The sequence below is a fragment of the Heloderma suspectum genome, chromosome 6 (genome assembly GCF_057233095.1).
Source record: "Heloderma suspectum isolate Gila_16-S chromosome 6, 16-S_ref, whole genome shotgun sequence".
In the NCBI taxonomy this organism is placed as follows: Eukaryota; Metazoa; Chordata; class Lepidosauria; order Squamata; family Helodermatidae; genus Heloderma; species Heloderma suspectum.
In genome coordinates this window covers 105,694,800-105,715,367 of record NC_139463.1, presented here as the reverse complement: position 1 = coordinate 105,715,367, position 20,568 = coordinate 105,694,800, and the positions used below count along the sequence as shown (strand labels likewise).

Below are 20,568 nucleotides of genomic sequence, written 5' to 3'. Positions count from 1 at the left end.
TTCAAAGGAGTTTAGTGTGTGGGATCTCAGACCCAACTCTGCCTTGTAGTGTCTTCGGTGCAGGTTACTTGTCCTTTGCCACACCTCCTATGGCAGCCATTTTGTGGTGGTGCCCAGGTGTTTCTCAAATTGCCAAATATGCCCACAGCCCAAAAACAGTGCCTGCCCCTAATATAAAGTACCTATACCAGGGTGGTGACACACTGTCTGCCCCCATCTCTAGAAATGGATGTCCTTAGATATGGGCTGGAGGTCATCCAGACTTTCTTCCTGCCACATGGATTATATCCACGCACTAATGTAACCAAACTCCTTGGGATTTCAGTGTGCAGCATGGAGATAAAGGCTACATCCAAACACACATTAAAAATAACACTGTGCTGAAAATGTCTCCCAATTTTTTCCCACTATTCGCAATTTGATAGAAGAGAAATTGCTTCCGAAAAAGAAATTCAATGGTGAAGAAATTCCAGAGACATTCTCAAAGGTTGGGTTTGGGTTTCTTGGGCTTACCTTACCTAGGAGATGGCCAAGGAGTGAACACAAGTGTCTTGTTTTTCACTGTACAATCATCTCTCTGGTAGCCTGTAGCCTCCTCAGCTTCCTACACTTCAATTAAAGCCCAGTTTAGGTAATTCCTCCCATGGGGCTTTTTTTCAGCTCAGGAGGTGCAGGCAGCCTGGGAGACTAGCTGTGATTAAGTCAGCTCAAACACACCACAAAAATAAATGATAAAACATCCTGAATGAGGCAGAACAAGGGAAGTCCCTTTCATGGGGGGAAAAAATTTCAGGAGCTTGGAGGACAGATTTTGGCAGAGTACTAGCTCTGCCACTGCCACATCCCTGGGGCTGGACTCAACACTGCCCCCACCTGCATTGCCGTGGATCCAAACTGGGGGCCAGCCTGCCAAGACAGTTGATGCTGTTGCAGCATAAAAAACCTCAAAGCCCTTATCAAAAAAGAAAGAAGCCGTGCTACACGCCCTACCAATGGAGAGCCCTAGCTGGGAGAAACCATTGAGAATTTCTCCTCCCCCTGGAGAAATTTGGTGAAATTGACTCCCAGTTTTCTCTGCCCACAGGTAATGTGGAAAATTTCAAAAGGCCATTTGCGCACAGCTCTAATTAAAAATAGGAGTAAGCATGGTTTTGTCCCCCATGCAGCAAGACTAGCTTCTCCCAAGGTGCAAATCACGCATATATAACAGCAATTCCAATGCTATGAGGCTTGCCTCTTCCACACAAGCTTCAGGCTTGCCTCTTCTTCACAAGCTCCCTGTGAGCCATCTGTTTATTTTTATTTTTAATGTGCCCCATGGACCTTTATTCAAGTATAGGCACATTCACCTCCTTCCTTTTGTTAAAAATAAAGGGGGGAGAGCTGAAAACCCATCAGTTTCTTGCACATTGCAAGACTGCTCCAAAGAGGGGTTTCATGATGTCACAGGGATGACCCAATCACTGCTGTGTGCTGCTGTCTTTTGCACCAAACTGGCAGAATTGGTCTTCTCTGAGCTTGATCCTGGACAGAAAAACAGTTCATCTGACCAGAACGTGGAGCGTGTCCTTTCAGAACAGCTTCCCAGTGTCCTTAAAACTTCACCTACTAATTGTCTCTCTGTCAGAATGCTGTTCAAGGCACAGGAGTAGAGCCAGTTTTAAAAGGGGGGATAACCAGGGCTCCAGCTCTGTGCCTATCTGCTTCTGAGCCCCAACAATCCACACTTTTTGCATCTTCTTAGGAACAAAAGAAGTTACTTCATACCGAGCCAGACCATTGGTCCACCTAGCCCAGAATTCTCTACTCTCATTGGCAGTGACTCTCCAGGGCTTCCGACAGGAGTCCTTCTCAGGTAGAACCCAAGACCTGAGCTACAGCCCAGCCCCAAAGAGGACTGTCCTAGTTGGTTAAGGTGGCCTGATGCATCCCCCTTGCAGATGCACATGCAGACTCTGGATCCCGCCCTCCCATTGCTTCTGCTTTACCAGCACCTGAACAACATCATCCCAGAACCAATTAACATCCAGCCCAATGGAAAGAGGCGATCAGCTCAAAACCATTCTGATCTATTTGTGACCCTTTGGTTGGCTCCAATGAAGGCATTACCCTACTACTAACATTTGAATTTTTCCCCCTTAAAGGACTAACTGGCCATTTTTGTCTACTTAGGGTGCAATCCTATGCACGTTTAGACAGAGAAAAGGCCTACAACTCCCAGCATTCCCCAGGCAGTCATGCTGACTGGGGAATGCTGGGAGCTGTAGGACTTTTTTTCTGCCTAAACATGCATAGGATTGCACCTTCAAACCGACTGAAATTCTGCACACCAAAAAGGTAGAAATGGACTGCCAGTCCATCACTTCTACACCACCAAGCGACCAGCGGTGTTGCCAAGAGCAGGTGCATGTGGGTGCGGCAAGGAGCCCGAGTTCCAGAAGCTATGACCGCTATTAACACAATTGCGATATACCTTTGAGAAATTTAATTGCCTCTGTACAGTCTCAGGTATGGGAAATGGAGCTTGTCTGTTCAGCCAGAAAAGGGCTGTGTGTGTTGTAGGTCAAAATTAGCGCTACTGATTTTGCCAGGAAAGCCATGGAAACAAAAACAGAAAATAGATTTTATTTTCCATATGTACAACCAGCCCACAAACCAGCCCATACAACAACCAGCCCACAAACACCCCTAACTTTTCCCCATGGCGCTGAATCTCTCATGGGCTACCTCCTTCTTCCCCATAGGACTGAAAACCATGGGGAGAGTTCACAGTAGACAAAGCCCAAATGGTCCAGACAAAAACGGCAGTAGTTTATCATTAACACTCTCTCCACCGACCCGCCGAGAGGGAGCGTTGACCGAAGACAGCTTCACTATTTGAGAACTGCTGAGAGCACTGGAGGTAAGCTGGAGGGTAAAAGTTACAAAAAGGAAGGGACTGGACTTGCTGCCAGTAAAAAAAGGATCACATTACATTCATCCTGAACCCTGAAACTCTTAAGGCCTAGTTCACACAAGGAGCAGATGTGGTGGTGTTTCTGGACTGTGGGGACTGAGCAGTGGAGGTGAAACTGCATGCTTGATGCTTCAGCATACAATTCTCTGTGCATAGAAAATAGTGCAATTCCCTGGCGTGTCTGGCAAAAGGTTCTAAACCACCCTTCCCCCTGACACTCTAGTTTTCTGCATGCAGGGATTTGTTTTTCCCGCAATACAGAAGTGTTCAACCACGCGATCCTCCATTTGACATCTGCTATGGTAGAGTCCAGAAACAGGTTTATCACCTCATCTGCAGATTGTGTGGAGAGGAGGGGATCACTGTTACGGTATAGCCCCCCGCTCCTTGCCTAACATGTACCTTCCTGCTTCTTATACCTTGAGCCCCGGGGCAGACTGCTCCGAAGTGACCAGCAGGGAGCAGAGGTGGTTTTGTTCTGTGAGGTGGAGACGAACCCTTATGCCTTGGGCTGTTTAGGGCCCTTATGTGTTCACACCACTACCAGTCTGGGTATGTTTCACAACAAGCGGAAACCTTGTCCTGCCAGTCCAGTCATTATCAGCTCATGGGGATCACATCCCAGCTGGCACCTCACCATTCCAGAACATTCTGACTGGATCCTGCCATGGCTAGTTCCAACCAAGAAGAAAAACCAGCCAATGAGGTGTTGGGGGCATGGCCTCTGGATGGACACTGGAGATGTGGCCGGAGGGCACGTCAAGGTTCTGCCTTAGGCTCCAGGGCTCAAGGGGAAAAAACAAGAGAGTTGCAATCAGTTCAGGTGCCATTACAGGCGGATTTGGGCATGGGACCAAGGGGAAGGTGAACATCAGACATGAACATGAAAGGAGATATGGTTCCCCTCCAGTTTTGGGGGTGGGACTTGAATAAGTCTTTGGGGTTAACCTACACCCCAAACATTAGCAAGTAGCGGCCATTGGGGTTTTCAGGCCTGCTCTCTCCCCTCCCAAACACGTGCCCCCTCTTTTGCCAACGTTGCTTGCCCCTTCTCTAAAATGACACCAAATCAGAATCCTTCCGCAACGGCCATAAAAACACCTCAACGCCCCAAAATCACAGTCAGAACACTGAACCATCAAACCAGCTTATGTAAATGTGGCTGATCCACGTCAAGCATTCCAGTCGCACAATACAGTGGAGGCATCTGGCGGTGGAAACCGCACCCAGTTCTCGCACAGCCGAGACTTATAAGATCACCACCACGGGGTCGGGGGAGGAGGGAGAGGTATCCTGCGTGGGGGAAAGCCCCAAGTCCTGGGGCTTGCCGTGGACACGCTGGTGCCGGAGGAGGGTCGAACTGTCTCTGTAGCATTTGCCACAGTCGCCGCACTGGAATGGGCGCTCGCCTGTGTGGATGCGCTGGTGGCGCACCAGCTTGGAGCGGTGGCTGAAGCTTTTGGGGCAGTTGGGGCATGGGTGGGGCTGCCCTGAGGCATGCGTGAGCTGGTGCTGGGCCAGCAGGCTGGGCAAGCTGAAGGAGCGGCAGCACTCCCGGCACGCGTGGGGGTGCTCCGTGGCATGGATTAGCCGGTGTCGGGAAAGGCTGGAATTCCGGGTGAACGTCCGTCCGCAGTTGGAGCACTGGGGGAGTTCATTCCCCGCCAGGAGGGCTTGATCGGTGGACTGGGGACTGGGACAATTCTCCCGGCTGTCAGGGTGGAGGGACCCTCCGTCACTGACAAGCAAGCAGTCATCATCCTCGCCATCAAACTCCTCGTTCCAGCCATGTTCATCGCCGTCCCCGACAAGGAGCTCCACTATCTCTTCACTCTCGGCGTTCCCAGAACACAGCTCCAAACCCTTGTGGTGTTCATGGTTCCCCGGCTGGAGCTCCATCGATTCCTCCTGCGCATGGTTCCCACCGTTGATCTCCGTGCTCCACCCATGTTCGTAATCCCCAACTCGGAGCTCCAGGATCTCCTCCCCTTCATGATCAGGCCCAGCAAGGAGCTCTGAAACCGGCTCACCCTCGTAGCTTTCGGCAGGGAGCTCGCCCGTCTGCTCCCCATCCGGTGTGTCCGCGACCCACTCATATTCCCACTCCTCCTCGCAGAGATCGGAACCCTGTCCGAGCTCAGAGTCTCCAAGGTGAAGCCCCGCACCTGGCCCTCCTTGCTGCTGCCACTGCAGCTGGTGCACCCGGAGGTGCTGGATGAGGTTGGAGCGGCGGCTGAAGCACCTTCCGCACTCCGGGCAGCTGTGGGGGCGCTCCCCCGTGTGCACCCGCCGATGCTGCCGCAGGTTGGAGCTGAGGCAGAAGCCGCGGCCGCAGACGTCGCAGCGGTACGGCCGCTCCCCAGAGTGGATCTTCTGGTGGCGGGCCAACTTGTAGCGGTCACAGAAGCGCTTCCCACATTCGGGGCACTCGCAGGAGGGCTCCCCGGTGTGGAGGCGGCGGTGCCGGGCCAGCTTGGAGCGCTGGGCAAAGCTCTTGGGACAGTCCGCACACCGGTAGGGCTTCTCCCCAGAGTGTGAGAGCTGGTGCCGAGCCAAGGCTGACTGCCACGGGAAACTCTTGCCACAGTCGGAGCACGCAAAGCGGGGCTCCATCCGATGCCAGCGGGGCCTGTTCCCATCCCTGCTGGGGGGGCTGCTTTTGGCGGTGCCGTCCCAGCCTTCGATGGGGGTGGGGGATCTCGGCACAGGCGGCAGGACGTCAGCAGCTTCCTCGTCCTTCCAGGCTGTCAGCTCCTCGCAGTCGGACTCGCTCGAGAGCTCAGCATCTCCTGCAATGGGGAAGACAGAGAACGGGGGGATTGTAGGGAGAGTGCTTTATTATATAATGTGCCCTACAGCAGGGATGGGCCACTCGCAGCTAGGGATGTCAGAGGATTCTGCCACGGACCTCAATGAGGCCAGATTCAAAAGAATCTGGCCTCCCGAGTCTGTGGCGGAAAGGATCCCTTACCTCCACCTCCCCACGGAATCCTCCCCTGCCAGATCCTCCCTGCCAGCGGCTCCAGAGCACCAGCAATACGGCCACCATTGCTATGCTGTATCGCTGGCTGAGGGTGACTCCAGATGCAAATGGCGTCCACTACTGTAAAGCTCTTAGATTAATCTAAATGCAGCCATAAATGGCTGCATTTAGCTTAAACTAAGGGCTTTACGGCCACAAATGGCATCCGCTACGCCATTTGCGTCTGTGGTTTTTCACGCGGTAGGCTACACAATAGGCGTAGCGAATGCCATTTGTGGCCGTAAAGCCCTTAGTTTAAGCTAAATGCAGCCATTTATGGGTGCATTTAGCTTAATCTAAGAGCTTTACGGCCTCAAATGACGTAGTGGATGCCATTTGCATCTGGAGTCAGCCCTATACGGCACGGCAATGGTGGCCACCTGTATCACGGGCAATACGGAGCCAGCGGCTGGCTCCGCAGAATCACCACGGAGCGGCGCCATCCGAAGAGGATTCCAGGGGGAGGGACGGATCGCCTCCCCCCCTGGAAGCCCCCCGGAACAAAAGGTAGGGGTTTCACCCATCCCTACTTGCAGCCCTTTGGATGTTTCCACCTACAACTCCCATCAGCCCTTGCCAGCTTAGCCAATGGTGAGGGATGATGGGAGTTGTAGGCCAAAATATCTGGAGGGCTCACAAGTTGCCCACCCCCGCCCTACAGCCTGCTGCCTTCTCCAGTAAAGCCTCTTTCCTCTCAGTTCCCGAGACATGGAGAAGTCCCTTTTCGGACTCAGAAATGTTACAAGACGTGGCCTGCCCAGCATCCAAGCCAGCCTCTAAGGACTACAGCAAGGGGAGAGGGATGAAAGCCAATGCCGGTACTGCTGCACTGCAACCATCTGATATGCAAGTTGTACCGCCTCTTCCTGACACATGGATCCTCAAGAATGTCTCTGCCTTTGTCAGAATCCATGCTTACACCAGATCCGAAAATACTACTGTCTATGAGGACCATCTAATTCTGCTTGCTTAGAAAAGTTTGTTGCATCTCCCTTTCCTTCTGTCTTACACACACCCACAAACAGATTGACCTGGTTCGCATGTAACAGCAACTCAGAGGACAGGTTGAGTATGGGTTGTCATTGAAATGTGGGTTGTTGTTTTGTGTGAACTCTGCGCTACGGCTTAACTTTGGGATGTTAATCACAAACAACACAGAGTTTACAACACAACAACAAACCATGGGTTCTCTTCCTGGGTTGTTCATGGTTAACAATCCATAACTGAACCATAGTGCAGGGTTCGCATGTAATGACAACCCACGATTCAACAACCCACAATTCAATAACGACCCATATTCAACCCATGCTTAACCCATACTTTGGATTGTCGTTACACGCGAACCAGGCTATTATGTAAACCAGTGGTTTTCAGTTTTTTTACTTACAAAGAATCTGACTCATGCTGACCTGTCTACCAAGGAACCCCCCAGGAATTCTAAAGACTGTCCTGGGACAGCAAACACACACTTGCATCATACAGGGTAATGACCCAGTTCATCTGGCCTCACAGTTACCCTGCATGATGGAAAGTATGCTCTAGAACAAACTTCTCCAACCTGGGGCCCTCCAGTGTATTTTCAGTTTCACATTGCTCTCTTAATAGTTAGGGCATTGAGAGATTCTGCATATTGTGCTGTCGCTTAAGAATGTAAAGACGCACCTTACTGAATTAGACCAAGGCTCGCCTACCCCAGCATGGTTTGCAAAAAAAACTATCAACCAGCAGGCGCTAGGTGAGCTGCTAAAAACTATCCCGTGGTTCACCAGTAGCACTGCAATCTGTTGTCTTGCTCACTCCTCTCCTAGAACATACTCGACACGCCCCTGCAGCCGCTGCAAAGAGCAGGAGAGAATTGGTAGTGATGGGAAACCCATCTGTTGTTAGGGACTGTCTCACTGAGAAACCCCAGACCAATTTCGAATCTCCAAACACAAAAGAAAAGCCAGTGATGTCAAGGGCAACCCCTTCCTCACCTACAACTCTTGGCGGGGGCTTTTCGGCGGAGTCCTGAGGGTCTCGCAGACATGGCTCTTGGTTCTTGCTGCTCTCCATCTTGAAGATCAGGTCTGGTTTGCGAATTGGAAATCCTGCCAATAAAGGGGAGAAACAGGAGAAAGAACATTTAATAGAAGGATGTTAAAAACGCACACACAAACACACTCACACACACAGATTTCAATCCACCAGAATAAAATGTTGTCCAAAAATGTTACCTTATGACCACTTCGAAACTCCTAGACATCGTTGCAGGGCACTTCAAATCAATTAGCAGGAACATCCAGAGCACAGGGGAAGAGACTGAACACCACCACCCTTGTCTCTGTTGGAGCCTTGAGAACTTCACCAGTGTGAGAGGGTGGGGCACAGGAGAGATCAGCTGCTGCAGGCTGTAAGAAACCTGGCTGCTATTTTCTGAACTTTGTTTTCCTGGTGTAGCTGTTGCAGTTCATGGCGTTTATTAAAGCCTTAATGCATAGGAAAGATTTAGTTTATTGGGCTCTGGTTTACACACTACTGAAAGATAATAATTGATATTGTGTTGCAATGTTTGATTTTGCCTATTTTGTAATTAATCTAAAATGTTATTATGTTCGTATCAATGAAATGAGTAGTTTATGCTTGTAATGAGGTTCTATTATAATAATGTATCGGTACGCTTTTTTGTTGTATTGCTGTTTTGTTAGCCACTTTGGGCACTTTTTGTGGAAAAGCGGCATATAAATTGATGATGAATTAAAATATCACATTTAGATATCTTACTGAAAGCTGATAATGGTTGCATTGGCATTTGGGCATTTGTATTGTCACACTGTATTCTGAAAGTCTGTACACATATTGGCTCCGTTCGGACATACTGGCAGCAAATCGTAGGTTCATTAAACCACAGTTTGCTGCGGTGCATGCATCGGGCTGATGGGGAGGGTGCACATTTCAAATGGCAGCAGCATGTGACCCCAGCAAATTGTGCGTTTCTTTAGGTGAGTGAGAGCCGTAATACAACAATAGCATTTATTGTTATGTCCTTTGGCCAAACATTCCTCCGTTAGGCAGTTCGTTGCCCAGGATGGTTGACTGATGTTTTGACAATGGGGGACGATGATCTCCTGATAACTGGAAATCCCTCTGTGTTTTTGAAGGAGATACCCATCCGAGCCTAATATTCCGCTAAGGAAAAGGAGCAGAGAGTCAGCAGAACTAATATGTGGCAGCTATACAGACAGAAAGATGAGAACTAGGACCTTGAGGGTATGAGGGGTCTCTCTCTAAATTTAATATGAGGTTGCGGATGTGATGCCTTGCAGGAATGTCGCTTTATTTCCACTTATGCTCTGCTTGTGTAATTGTGAACAAAGCAAAAGACCCTTTAAATCTCCAGTGCTCTTTTGTCCAATGGAAGCTAAACCCAGTCGTACTTTCAGTAATGTTTCCCACTATCCTTGGGAAATGGAGAGTGCGTAACAAGTATTTCTAGGCATTGCCAATAGAAGGTTCCTCTGTGTGTGTGTTTGTGTGTGTGTGTGTATGTGTGTATGTGAGAGAGAGAGAGGGAGGGAGGGAGGGAGGGAAAGAGCAAACCTGTGCACTGTATTTCTTCAGCCTATATAATCCACCTTATCCTTCAAAGGGTAAGGCTTGAAAAAATACAGTTAAACGATATTTAATACAAGTGAGTCCTGCAACAAAGTATTGCAATGAGGGAGGACCCTGTTCAGGGTTCTTTCAAGCCTTATTATCTGTTTTCCAAGGTTACTCCATTCCATTTCCCCATTCTTCTTTTTGCCCCCAACAGTCAGTCATCCTTTGCCCAACGGGCATGCTGAGTCCTCACTGAGCTGTTTTTCGATCCCCCCAACCCCCATGGTTTTCTTTTTCTAAACATTTTTGTACTTCTGAAAATTTACAACTTTGCTATTAGTCTATAGAGAGGTGGACTACATGCCACCGCCACACAAACCCCTCCAGTCTTTTTTTGCAGCTCTGCTGACCTTTCAACAAAACAGGGCACACAGGGCATGAACCTGGGGCCGTCTCTATGCAAAGCATGTGCTCCACCACTGAGCTATGGATCCTCCTCGAGATAGGCCCATAACAGGTATAGGCCAACCAGCTTCACCTTTTTGCCTCAGGCCTGTCTCGCAAGGCCCCAGCCCTGTCTGGGGGTCAAGCCACCTTGTTCTACAGGCCAAAACCACCAGCCCATCTTCAAGGGCAGCCCCAGATACAGCAGCAAAGTCAAGCCTTGAGGGGGCAAAAGTAGCAGCACCACTTCTGTAGGAAGAAGGTCTGGCTACTCCTGGCAGAGCCCAGCCCCAGCACAGCAGTGGCTCTATAGTTTACAGTCAGAATCTGATCAGAAGTGGTCCGGAAGGGTTTGGACCTCAGTTCAGTAGCGAGAAGCCCGGGGCTTTAGAATTTGACTGTGCCTACTTATTCCTATAACGGCAAGAGGAAAGGGCACGGGGGGAGGGGGGCTGGGCCTAATCAACCTGTGGAAAGTCAAAATAAATGTGAGCTTATCTCCGTCCGTTTTCTCAGAGGACAGCAGAGGGGAGTGCGTCTCTCCCGTCCAGATGCTAGTGGTTGACCTTGAATGTCATAGCTAACAGCCTCCGCGTGAGAAACTAGCAGAAGCGGCAGGGAATCTCAGAGGTCTCACACAGGTTGATATGTCAACTCAGGAGGGTGGAATAGAAACAGTGTGTTTGGCGTAGGTTTCGTTTATGGGTTAAGATCCCCTTTCAATTAGATAGTTAGGAGCTGTGTTATTGCAGCCCTACCCTTGCTTTTAAGCTGATGCTCAGGCTGGGAGCCTTTGCTAGGAACATCATCTTTAATGTCCATCTTTTACTGTCCATCACATACTGCCTGGAACCCTTCATGTTTGGGTCTTCCCTCTGTCTGAGCTGTGTGAAACACTTGTCACATGGACTTTGTTTCACCTGCAACGTCTTTCCTTGAAACCTGTATTGCCTGTTTGATCTAATCCAGCATTCTCTTCACACAGCGGCTAACCAGCCGTTGACTGGCAACCTGCAAACGGGACATGAGCGCAACAGCACCCTCCTGCCCATGTTCCCCAGCAACTGGTGTACAGGGGCTCACTGCCTCTGGTACTGGAGGGAGCACAGAGGCATCAGAACTAGTGGCCATTGATAGCCTTCTCCTCCAGGAATTTGTCCAACCCCCTTTAAAGCCACCCAAATTGGTGGCCATCACTATTTCTTGTGGAAGTGAATTCCATAGTTTAACTATGCTCTGTGTGAAGGATGTCCCTTTATCTGTCCAGAATCTCCCACCAATGAGCTTCATCGGATGACCTTGGGTTGTAGAATTATTGCTACACTTTGGGGAGACCTTGAATTCTACCTTGAACTGGTATGAATTTTATACCTTGGTCTTCCAAAGCCCAGGGTGCCTGCTGGCTTGCACTGATCCTGACTCTTGGACTTTTCTACGCCTTGACCCACATAGCGTGGGGATACCAAAGTGAATGCTACAGTCGTTGAAATGTCTGTATGTGTGGGATTACTCTGGACTTACTCTTGAACCTCTGTCTTGACTCTTGAATTTGATAGACCTTGAACCATGTAGCGCAGAGTGACCAACAAAGATTTCAAGGCTGAACTAAATCTCTGCCTGTGTGGATTTACTTAGGTCTTTCTCTAGAACCCTTGTCTTTGATTTCCTGGGATGGATAAGGCCAGGAATCATTCTGGCCCCTTGCTCTGTATTCCAAACTGTGGAGACTGCAACAGAGAAACCAAGTGGTATGGATCTCTGACACGATTATAGTTATTAGCTTTTGACTGTTCTTTGAATTACATATTGAGCCTATAGCTATTTGCCATCAGCGCCATGATTTCTGGAGCATTGCGACCACTAAGCTTTTGCCATGAGAGCTAAGAAGCTCGTCTATGAAACCTGATAGGATAACAATGAAAGTTCTCACTGGTTCTGCTGTTTTGTGTGAGTTTGCCAGGATTTGTTTGTGCCAGGAGGTGGGCACAGGACAACTCCCCACACACACACCCGTATGCAAGCATCTGAGACACCAAGCTGATTCCTTGATCTGACTGTGTAGATCCCCAAGCCCCTTCCCACAACCAGCCAATCCTCACCCAGCGAACGGACATTCCCATAATTCTCGAGCATGACCTCTCGGTAAATCTGCTGCCGGGTTTCATCCAGGAGTCTCCATTCTTCCTCAGAGAAATGCATGGCTACCTCTTCAAAAGTCACCAGCGCCTGAAACCATTCAAACATTTAAAGATTTATCGCCCACGCTGCGTTTATCGGCCCTCTGACAGGTCTGGCATCCGGGGTCGGCATGATCAGGCCCCTGCTGAGGGGCCCGCTGACAAAACAGCCGCTGGAGTCGCTCCTCCTCTTCACCACTGCAACACGCGTGCGCACCTGCCTCTCGTTCCGGCCTGCACAATGGTGGTGGTGAGAAGGAAGAGGAGCGGATGCCCCTGCCTGCTTGCTCCCTGGCTCTCTGCCTGTCGAGCAAGCAAGTGGGAGCGATGATGAAAAAGAGGTTGAGGAGCAACAGCAGCTGGGGACAATGGGGGTGAGAGGGTGGATCCACTGAGCGAGGGGGCCCAAGGGCCCCCCCCAAACCTGGCCCTTTGTCCACATTCGCTGCAGTCTTTATTAAGGCACCCGCGCCCACCCCGCCCACCTGGAACAAGTCATGTTCCTTTTGCTTCTTCGTCCCAAGAAGATGGCCAGGGCAGAAAAGCATGGAACCAACACCGTGGCCTGGGTTAAGCATCCTGGGAATCTCAAACATCTCTTTTTCTGAAGCATGTCTCTAGTCCTTATGGCTGAGTGATAAACCAGAAAGCATCCTGGAAATGTCTGGAGAGATCTCCAAATCAAGGGATGATGGTATGGGGAGCAGAAATTATTTAGTAAATGCTATTTCCAGGGATTCAGGGGTGGGATTTTGATGGCCTCCGTGATCGATTACGCAGACTAAGCAAAACTATGTGCATTGGATAGGTATCATTTGTTCTGACAGCTGAATTCAGGTGCAGAGTTTGCTTTATTTTAAATACCGCAGCCCTGGCCTCAAATCAGCCAACTGAAGTTTCTCTCTAAACAGGAGCATTTAGATCCCACAAGCACTGGCTCCCTCAGGAAAGCTCATTCCACTCCATCCCCAGCATGTATGGTGGCAGCTGCAATGGTCATGGCCTGCTAGGGAAACCTTTCCTCTTAATTTAATTAATTTAATTAATGGTCATGGCCTGGAGGCTGCTCTGAGTTAGGGCTGCCACTTGCCAACCAGCAAGTCCAGGGCTAAACTGGGTTTTGAGAGGGCTCAAAACTATCAGCAATGGATCTCCATTAACAGGTGCCTCACTTCTTCAATGGTACCACCAATAGCTCGTACATACACTTCATAGGGATCGAGTCAACATTTTCTGGCATCGTGCACTCTGGGTCTTGAACTCTAGACCTGAGGATCAAGCAGCACTTTTCTGCTCCCTGTGTTATAAGGACAGCTGGCCAAGGAGAGAGACACAGGTAACCCTGTCTCCCAAAAGCTGGCTTTGGGATAATGACATGGGTTTTCCGGGGGGAAATGAATCCAGCGTTTGACTTCTCTGTTTGGGAACAAACTTTTAAAAATGGCACATTAATTTTTCATGCTGTGTGTGTGCGCATATAAACACACAGACAGACAGACACACACACACACACACACACACACACACAAACATTCCCAAAGGATCGAAGCCCAAATATTTGATTGAGGGCAGAGGGTGGGGGTAGAGAAATTCTCATTAAAGTGTCCCTGATGTAGTTTATGCATTCTATTCAAACACATCCAAAGCTCTGCTTGGACATTATTTTTACCAGAATATTTTAAGAAGCGATAACTCAACAGCAATCCTTACATTTAAAACGTACAAAAAAGAATGAAGGCACTGAAAAATCCTAACATATATTCATTTTACCATGCTCAAAGAGGGATGCATTTATATGCATTACATATTCAGGCATGCTTACTGGGGGGAGTTGCCTTAATAAAAACATTAATCACAGCTTTGGAAATGCCCAAATTCACTGGTATTGTATCCATTTGTTATGTTACATACTTTTATGAAAGAAAGTGTTTTTGGAAATGGAACATTTGCCACAGACATATAAAGCAGTGGGAAATGTTCTGCCCCACATCACTGTGAGACAGCTTAGCATACCCAAGAAGTCAGGTGACCAAAAAGTTCCAATGACATGCCACCTTTCCCTGTATATAACTTCCTGCATCTCCTTAGCTCTTCAGTCTGAGAAACCTAGGAGCCAGTCTTCAGAACCCTGGAATCTTCTTGCCTTATTTATTTATATCAGAATTTTTATACTGCTTTTTCACCCGCAGAGTGTGACTATGCCATCTCAGCCCACATCCTTCGAAACCCTGGCTGGCCCAACATGCCACCCCACCACCCCAAAATGTGTTACATGACCAGTTCACACGCCATTCCCTTTGGGGTCTCTCACCTTTTTCCCATGTCTCTCAAGCAGAGAAAGTCCCGTCAGGAAGTTTTCCACCAGGTCGACGGCCTGCGCACATGTCTCAGGGTGCTGCTGCCACACCCAGCTCTGTATTTCTTGAGGCAATATGGCCAAAAATTGCTCCAGGACAAGGAGCTCCATAATCTGCTCCTTGCTGCGGCTCTCTGGCTTCAACCAGAGGCGACAAAGTTCCCGAAGCTGCCCATAAGCATTCCGTGGGCCCTCAGCTTCTTGGTAGCGGAACCACCGGAAACCCTGGCGGGCAGTCTCCATGATGATGCCACCTTCTTCCAAGACGGCTGCCTGAACTTTCCCATCAACTCCCTTGACTTCACATTCTGGCTTGATAGAAGCCTCTTCTGTATCTCTCTCAAGTTGCGCCGCCCCATCTTTAGGGTCCACTGGTTTCTCTGAGGAAACCACACTGGCCTGGTTACTCTCCTCTGATGCCACCTCAGATTCTGTCAACTCTTCCTCTTTGGAGTCAGCTGCTTTCTGGACACAGGCCTCACAGACCTTAGCGATGTCCCTCTGTGTCACTTCAGTTTGAATGGCCTTTTCTACTGTGGGGAGGCCTGTGTCCTCAGGGGACTCTATAAAGTCCTCAGTACTACCTCCATCTATGACCATAGGTTGGGTCTCCTCCTCTTCTTGGGGATCAGCTTCTTCTTGGGCAGATACTACACAGGCCTCAATATCGTCCTCAGACGCAGCCCCAGGTTTTGGTGACTCCTGCTCTTCGAGGTCAACCTCCTCTTCTTCAATAGTAATCACACAATCAGGCCCAACCATCACTTCAGTTTTTGTCCCTCTCTCTTCTTTGGGGTCAGAGACATTTTCAAAAGAGACCACGCAAGTCTCAATATCATCCTCCAGTGTCTCCTCAGGCGTGTTTACACCAGTCTCCTCATCATCCGGCGTGGGCAGGAGCACCTGTTGCCGGACTTCCCAACACTGGGGCTTCACACCTGTTTCATTTTGATCCATCCTGTCCTTTCGGGAATGCGAGCGCTTCAGGATCTCCTTGATGGTCCCAACGGGAGGCGAGCTCTCCTCCATCTCGACGCTGATTTGGACCCCTGGTTCCAGCGGCGAAGGGAACCTGAGAACCCAAGTGGACGGCCCACTGGGCTTGGCAGCCATTGTGGAGCTGGGTTCCAGGAGAACAGGCAGATTGTTGTCGGCGTCGCACGTTAGTTCTGGGGCCACAAATTTATGTTCCATCCATGAATAACCATCTCCTGATGGCAGCGATCAGTGTGGTTGTTCCTTGGAACCCAGGCAGCTAAGGGAGGAAAAGGAGGGATATCTGGTCAAAAAATATTGCCATGTGGATAACAAACAAACAAATATTGCCTTCATCCTCAGGCAGAAAACGAGACGTCCCTGACAGAGAAAGAACTGGCCACTATAAGTAGGTATACAGTATAGTTTATTTAGTGGTTAAGACGCTGAACTGCAGACTGGAAGGTCGGCAGGTCAGCAATTCGAGACCCGAGTGCTGCGTGACGGAGTGAGCTCCCGTCTTCAGTCCCAGCTTCTGCCAACCTAGCAGTTCGAAAGCAAGAAATTGCAAGTAGATAAATAGGTACCGCCTCGGCGGGAAAGGTAACAGCGTTCCGTGCACCCCGGTGTTCAGTCATGCCGGCCACATGACCACGGCAGCGTCTTCGGACAGCACTGGCTCTTCGGCTTAGAAACGGGGATGAGCACTGCAACCTAGAGTCGGACACGACTGGTTGGGGACACCTTTTTATAGTTTATTTGCATTTTATTACATTGTTTATTACATTTACATTTGTTTAACACTGTTTAATCTCCTAAGTGCTCGAAACGCATTCCATCAACATCGCAACTTCCTGATTTAACTGTCACTCCCTGTCACTCACTCTTCCCAACTGTCATTCTGACTCCATCCACACATCTTCTACTCACACATTCTCTTCCCCTCCCATCAACATTCCAAACAGCTTCATACCTACTTTTGGGCCACTTGGTAGAGAAAGAAAAAGACCGGAGTCACACAACACTGTAGTCCTTACTGGCACTTCCGGTCTAAAACTAAACAAGTTTTCCAGGGTGCCTTCCAATGCCAAGTACATAGGTTGGTATCCACAGAAATGCCACGGTCTACAGTGCCACCACTTTAATCTCACACCACAGCATGTGGAAATTGTTGGGAACGGGGCTGCAGCTCCCCATGGCAGGACCCTTTGCTCCATCTAAAGAAATAGGGCCGGCAGAAGCGTGCACCTACGGCAAGCGACAAAGGGCAGGCAACCTGGTACCTCCAGATGTTTTGAACTACAACTCCCATAATCTCCAACCATTGGCCATGCTGGCAGTGGCTTCCGGGAGTTGTAGTCCAAAACCTCTGGAGGCCACCTGCTCGCCTACCCCTGGGAGAGGAGAAGGAGATTTGTACCAGCAGCCTGCTTTTCCTGAGCCCACCTGCAGCTCCTTCTACACCCTCAGACTGAAACCTGGGCTATGTCAACAACTGCCAGAGGCCAGAAAAGCGGTTGCAGATCATCAACAGGTAGGGCTGCTGCTGTGCATTGGCCTCTACCACTGCAGGTCTTGCCTTTACACAGAAGCTTGATCTGCAGAGATCAAGAAAGTTTTCAGGCAATGGGAGCATTATCACCGGGCAGATGAATATGCCTTTAAAGGGACAGCAAATGCACACAGAGAGAGGGAGGATTCAGAACTCGGCCCCTTGGTGTTGGCTTTCATTACTGGAAGCCCTGCCCCAACGTAATCAGTAAGCAAATAAGGGCTGGGTGCCAGGACTCCTGGGTTCTCTCCCCAGCTCCGGGAGCAGTCTGGGGTTCTTCCTCTCCATTGCTGGGGAGGAAGGGCGTTGCAGTGGGCGAGGGGCTAGAAAGGAAGGGGGGGGGTTAAACGCCAGGACTCCTGGGTTCCACATTCCAAGCTGGGCAGGGGGGAAGAAAAGGGGGGCCTGGGTTCCCCAACCCGGGATGTGGGGGGAGGAGGAATGGATTGAACTGAATTACAGGGGGGAAGAGGGGGGATGACTGCATTAGAGGAGGAGAGGAAGAGGTTAAATGGCAGGACTCCTGGGTTCTCTCTCCATTGGTGCGAAGAGGAATGTTTAGGAGACTAGAGCGGGGGAGGGAGGGCCTCGGAGCAGGACGCCTGGGTTCCACATTCCAAGCTGGGCAGGGGGGGGAGAAAAGGGGGCGCCTGGGTTCCCCAACCTGGGATGTGGGGGGAGGGGGAGGAGGAGGTGCGGCAGGAATGGATTGAATTACGGGGGGGGAGGAAGAGGGGGGGATGAATGGCATTAGAGGGGGAGGAAGAGGGGGGCTGACTGCATTAGAGGGGGAGAGGAAGAGGTTAAATGGCAGGACTCCTGGGTTCTCTCTCCATTGGTGCGAAGAGGAATGTTTAGGAGACTAGAGCGGGGGAGGGAGGGCCTCGGAGCAGGACGCCTGGGTTCCACATTCCAAGCTGGGCAGGGGGGGGAGAAAAGGGGGCGCCTGGGTTCCCCAACCTGGGATGTGGGGGGAGGGGGAGGAGGAGGTGCGGCAGGAATGGATTGAATTACGGGGGGGGAGGAAGAGGGGGGGATGAATGGCATTAGAGGGGGAGGAAGAGGGGGGCTGACTGCATTAGAGGGGGAGAGGAAGAGGTTAAATGGCAGGACTCCTGGGTTCTCTCTCCATTGGTGCGAAGAGGAATGTTTAGGAGACTAGAGCGGGGGAGGGAGGGCCTCGGAGCAGGACGCCTGGGTTCTCCCCGCCCTCCGCAGCTCTGGGAAGGAAGGGGGCGGGGCTGCAGCTGGGGTTAAAAGGCAGGACGCCCCACTCCTCCCCCCTTCTCTCTCTCTCCGTCGCTGGTAGGTCAATGTGGAGAGAAAGGGGGCGTTGCAAAGGGGCAGGAGAAGAGGAGCCGGACGCCTGGGTTCCCTTCCCACGCTGTGCCGGGCGGGGCGTACATAGCAATAATAATAATAATCTTTTTTTTTTTTTAAGCAAGTTGTCGCCCTGTCCCTCGTCCCCGGCCTCTCCCAGCGCTTTGCCGATCAGCACGAATCTTTGTGCACGCGGAGTAGATCCCTCGCCCCGATCCGCTCCGCACCGCGCTCGCGCTCCGCGCTTTCTCAATATTTCTACCTGTGCAAAAAAAGGAAAAGAAGGGGGCGGGAACCCAAACTCGCCTTTGCCGGACCGCTCTCAAGATTCTTCCGTGGGGGGGCAATGCACGCCCTCCCCGCTCTTCCCCCGGCACGCTCCGATCGGGGGACGGAGGATCACACCCCCCCTCAGGAAATGAGCAAACAGCCCGCGCTGCTGCGAGCCCCTCCTGGCGAGGCGCAGCCTGCCCTCCCCTTCCGTCTCTCTGCACATGGAAGGGGGGCGGGAGAGAGAACGGGGGGTTAACTATTCCTTGCCTGGCCTGTGCGGCAAGAGGGGCTGGGCTGGGCGGGTCTCCCGTCCCCCTGGGCTTTGCATCGCGATCCGCACGGATCCATCCGGAGAGAGCGCCCCGCCTCCTCCTTCCTCGGCAGTAAGCTCCGCTGAGTTCAAGGGGACTTACTCCCAAGCAGGGCGCTTGCCAAGCTGCCGCTTCTGGTGCAACGATTAGTCGATGAAGGCTTGCTGCTGAACTGCTACAAAACACCTAGAGATCTACCGGTGGATCCAGATCTACTATCTGCTCACCTCTGAGACAGAGAATACGGAGTTAGATGGACCAGGGGCGGTGTGATTTTGTGAGATTTTACGTTCAGTTGAAAAGCTTTGGATCGGTTTTTACGAAAAGAGATCCCGGATTACATGAGCAGCAGATTATGTCTTTATTCGTGGGGCTGGGGACAACCCGTTAAACATGATTGTTTTATGGAAATATCTTCAAAAATCACAGCTGGGTGGCGCCATCTTAGAAGAGGCATCCCATCTCTCCCAGAATGTCCCCCGGAGGATGCCTCTGCTGAGGTGATGCCTCATCTAAATAAACATAAAGTATGCTGTTATGTTCCCCCTTTCCCTTTCAGAAAGATTGCTTTGTGTGGAAACGTCTGTGGTGTTAATTGGTTAGTTAATGCATCTAAACTGGTAGGATTGGGGCCATAGGGAAGCTGCCTTCTCACAAAATCAGTCTGCCACTGGTCTATCTGACACAGCATTCTCTGCCTCAGAGGTGGGCAGATGGTAGTCCTGGATCTACTGGTAGATCCCTAGGTGGTTTGCAGTACACGAGCAAAAAGGATTTCTGGCCCCCAAGCATTTAACAAGAGCCACAACAAAATGAATTATGCTGCTGAAATGAAGAAAGCTCAGGATAACCAGAAAGGCTTCCAGCCAAGGCTTTTATCACACCATTGCTCTACGTCATTTAGGGCGCAATCCTATGGATGTTTAGACAGAAAAAAGTCCTACAACTCCCAGCATTCCCCATGCATAGGATTGCATGCTAAGGGAACCTTATGGTGAGTTCAGATGACAATGTCCTGCACTCGCAACCCTCCAGCATTTCTCCACCACTTCTTCCCGTTCTCTCAGAAAGGAGAAAAGGACGGAATAGCTGCACAACACCATCTGACTGGTAGCGCTAGGAGCCCTCTGTCTCCTAGCCTAAATCAAACCCCAGGAGTGGATTTACATGTGAGCTCCATTCAGTTCCTGTATGCAGTATAAATTCCTGGTTCTGAATTCTTTAATTCTTAAGTGCATCTTTTCCAGGCTTAAGTTGTTGGATCTCAAGGTTCTAGTAAAAAAAAAAAAAACCAAACAAACCCCAGGGCAGATCTTGCAAGTGTGACATCTGCCCAACTCTGGACGGTCTATACGAAGTGGCACCAGCTTTCCAGCGTTTCCGACTGAAGTCTTTTCCAGGCTTACCTGGAGATGCCAGGAATCGGAGCTGGGACTTTCTGCATGCAAAGCAGGTGCTCTATCCACTGAGCTACAACCCGTGACTAAGGCTGCAATCAGATACACACTGATCTGGGAGGAAGTCCCATGAAACTCGGTGGAACTTGCTTCGAAGTAGATGTGTGTAGGATTACACTGTAAGGTTGCTTCAGCCGAGTGACAGC

The 20,568-nt window shown here is 50.4% G+C and overlaps 1 protein-coding gene across 1 annotated transcript; it reads right to left on the bottom strand.

Annotated features, from left to right (window-relative positions):
* Nucleotides 1-2,586: 2,586 nt before the first annotated feature.
* LOC146342282 (uncharacterized) lies at nucleotides 2,587-18,850 on the bottom strand. The gene is made up of 5 exons (XM_084806077.1): nucleotides 18,688-18,850; nucleotides 14,490-15,789; nucleotides 12,101-12,227; nucleotides 7,955-8,068; nucleotides 2,587-5,745 (listed from the first exon to the last, which is right to left on the bottom strand). The coding sequence occupies exons 2-5, from the start codon at nucleotides 15,726-15,728 to the stop codon at nucleotides 4,205-4,207; spliced, it is 3,021 nt and encodes a 1,006-aa protein (XP_084662203.1). The 5' UTR covers nucleotides 15,729-15,789; nucleotides 18,688-18,850; the 3' UTR covers nucleotides 2,587-4,204.
* Between the last annotated feature and the right edge of the window lie 1,718 nt (nucleotides 18,851-20,568).

Coding starts and splice junctions, on each gene's coding strand:
- LOC146342282 (XM_084806077.1), bottom strand. CDS start 15,728: ATGGAACATAAATTTGTGGCCCCAGAACTAACGTGCGACGCCGACAAC. Junction 12,228..14,489: donor TTGAGAGACATGGGAAAAAG/GTGAGAGACCCC, acceptor GAATGGTTTCAG/GCGCTGGTGACTTTTGAAGA. Junction 5,746..7,954: donor GCCCCCGCCAAGAGTTGTAG/GTGAGGAAGGGG, acceptor TCCCCATTGCAG/GAGATGCTGAGCTCTCGAGC.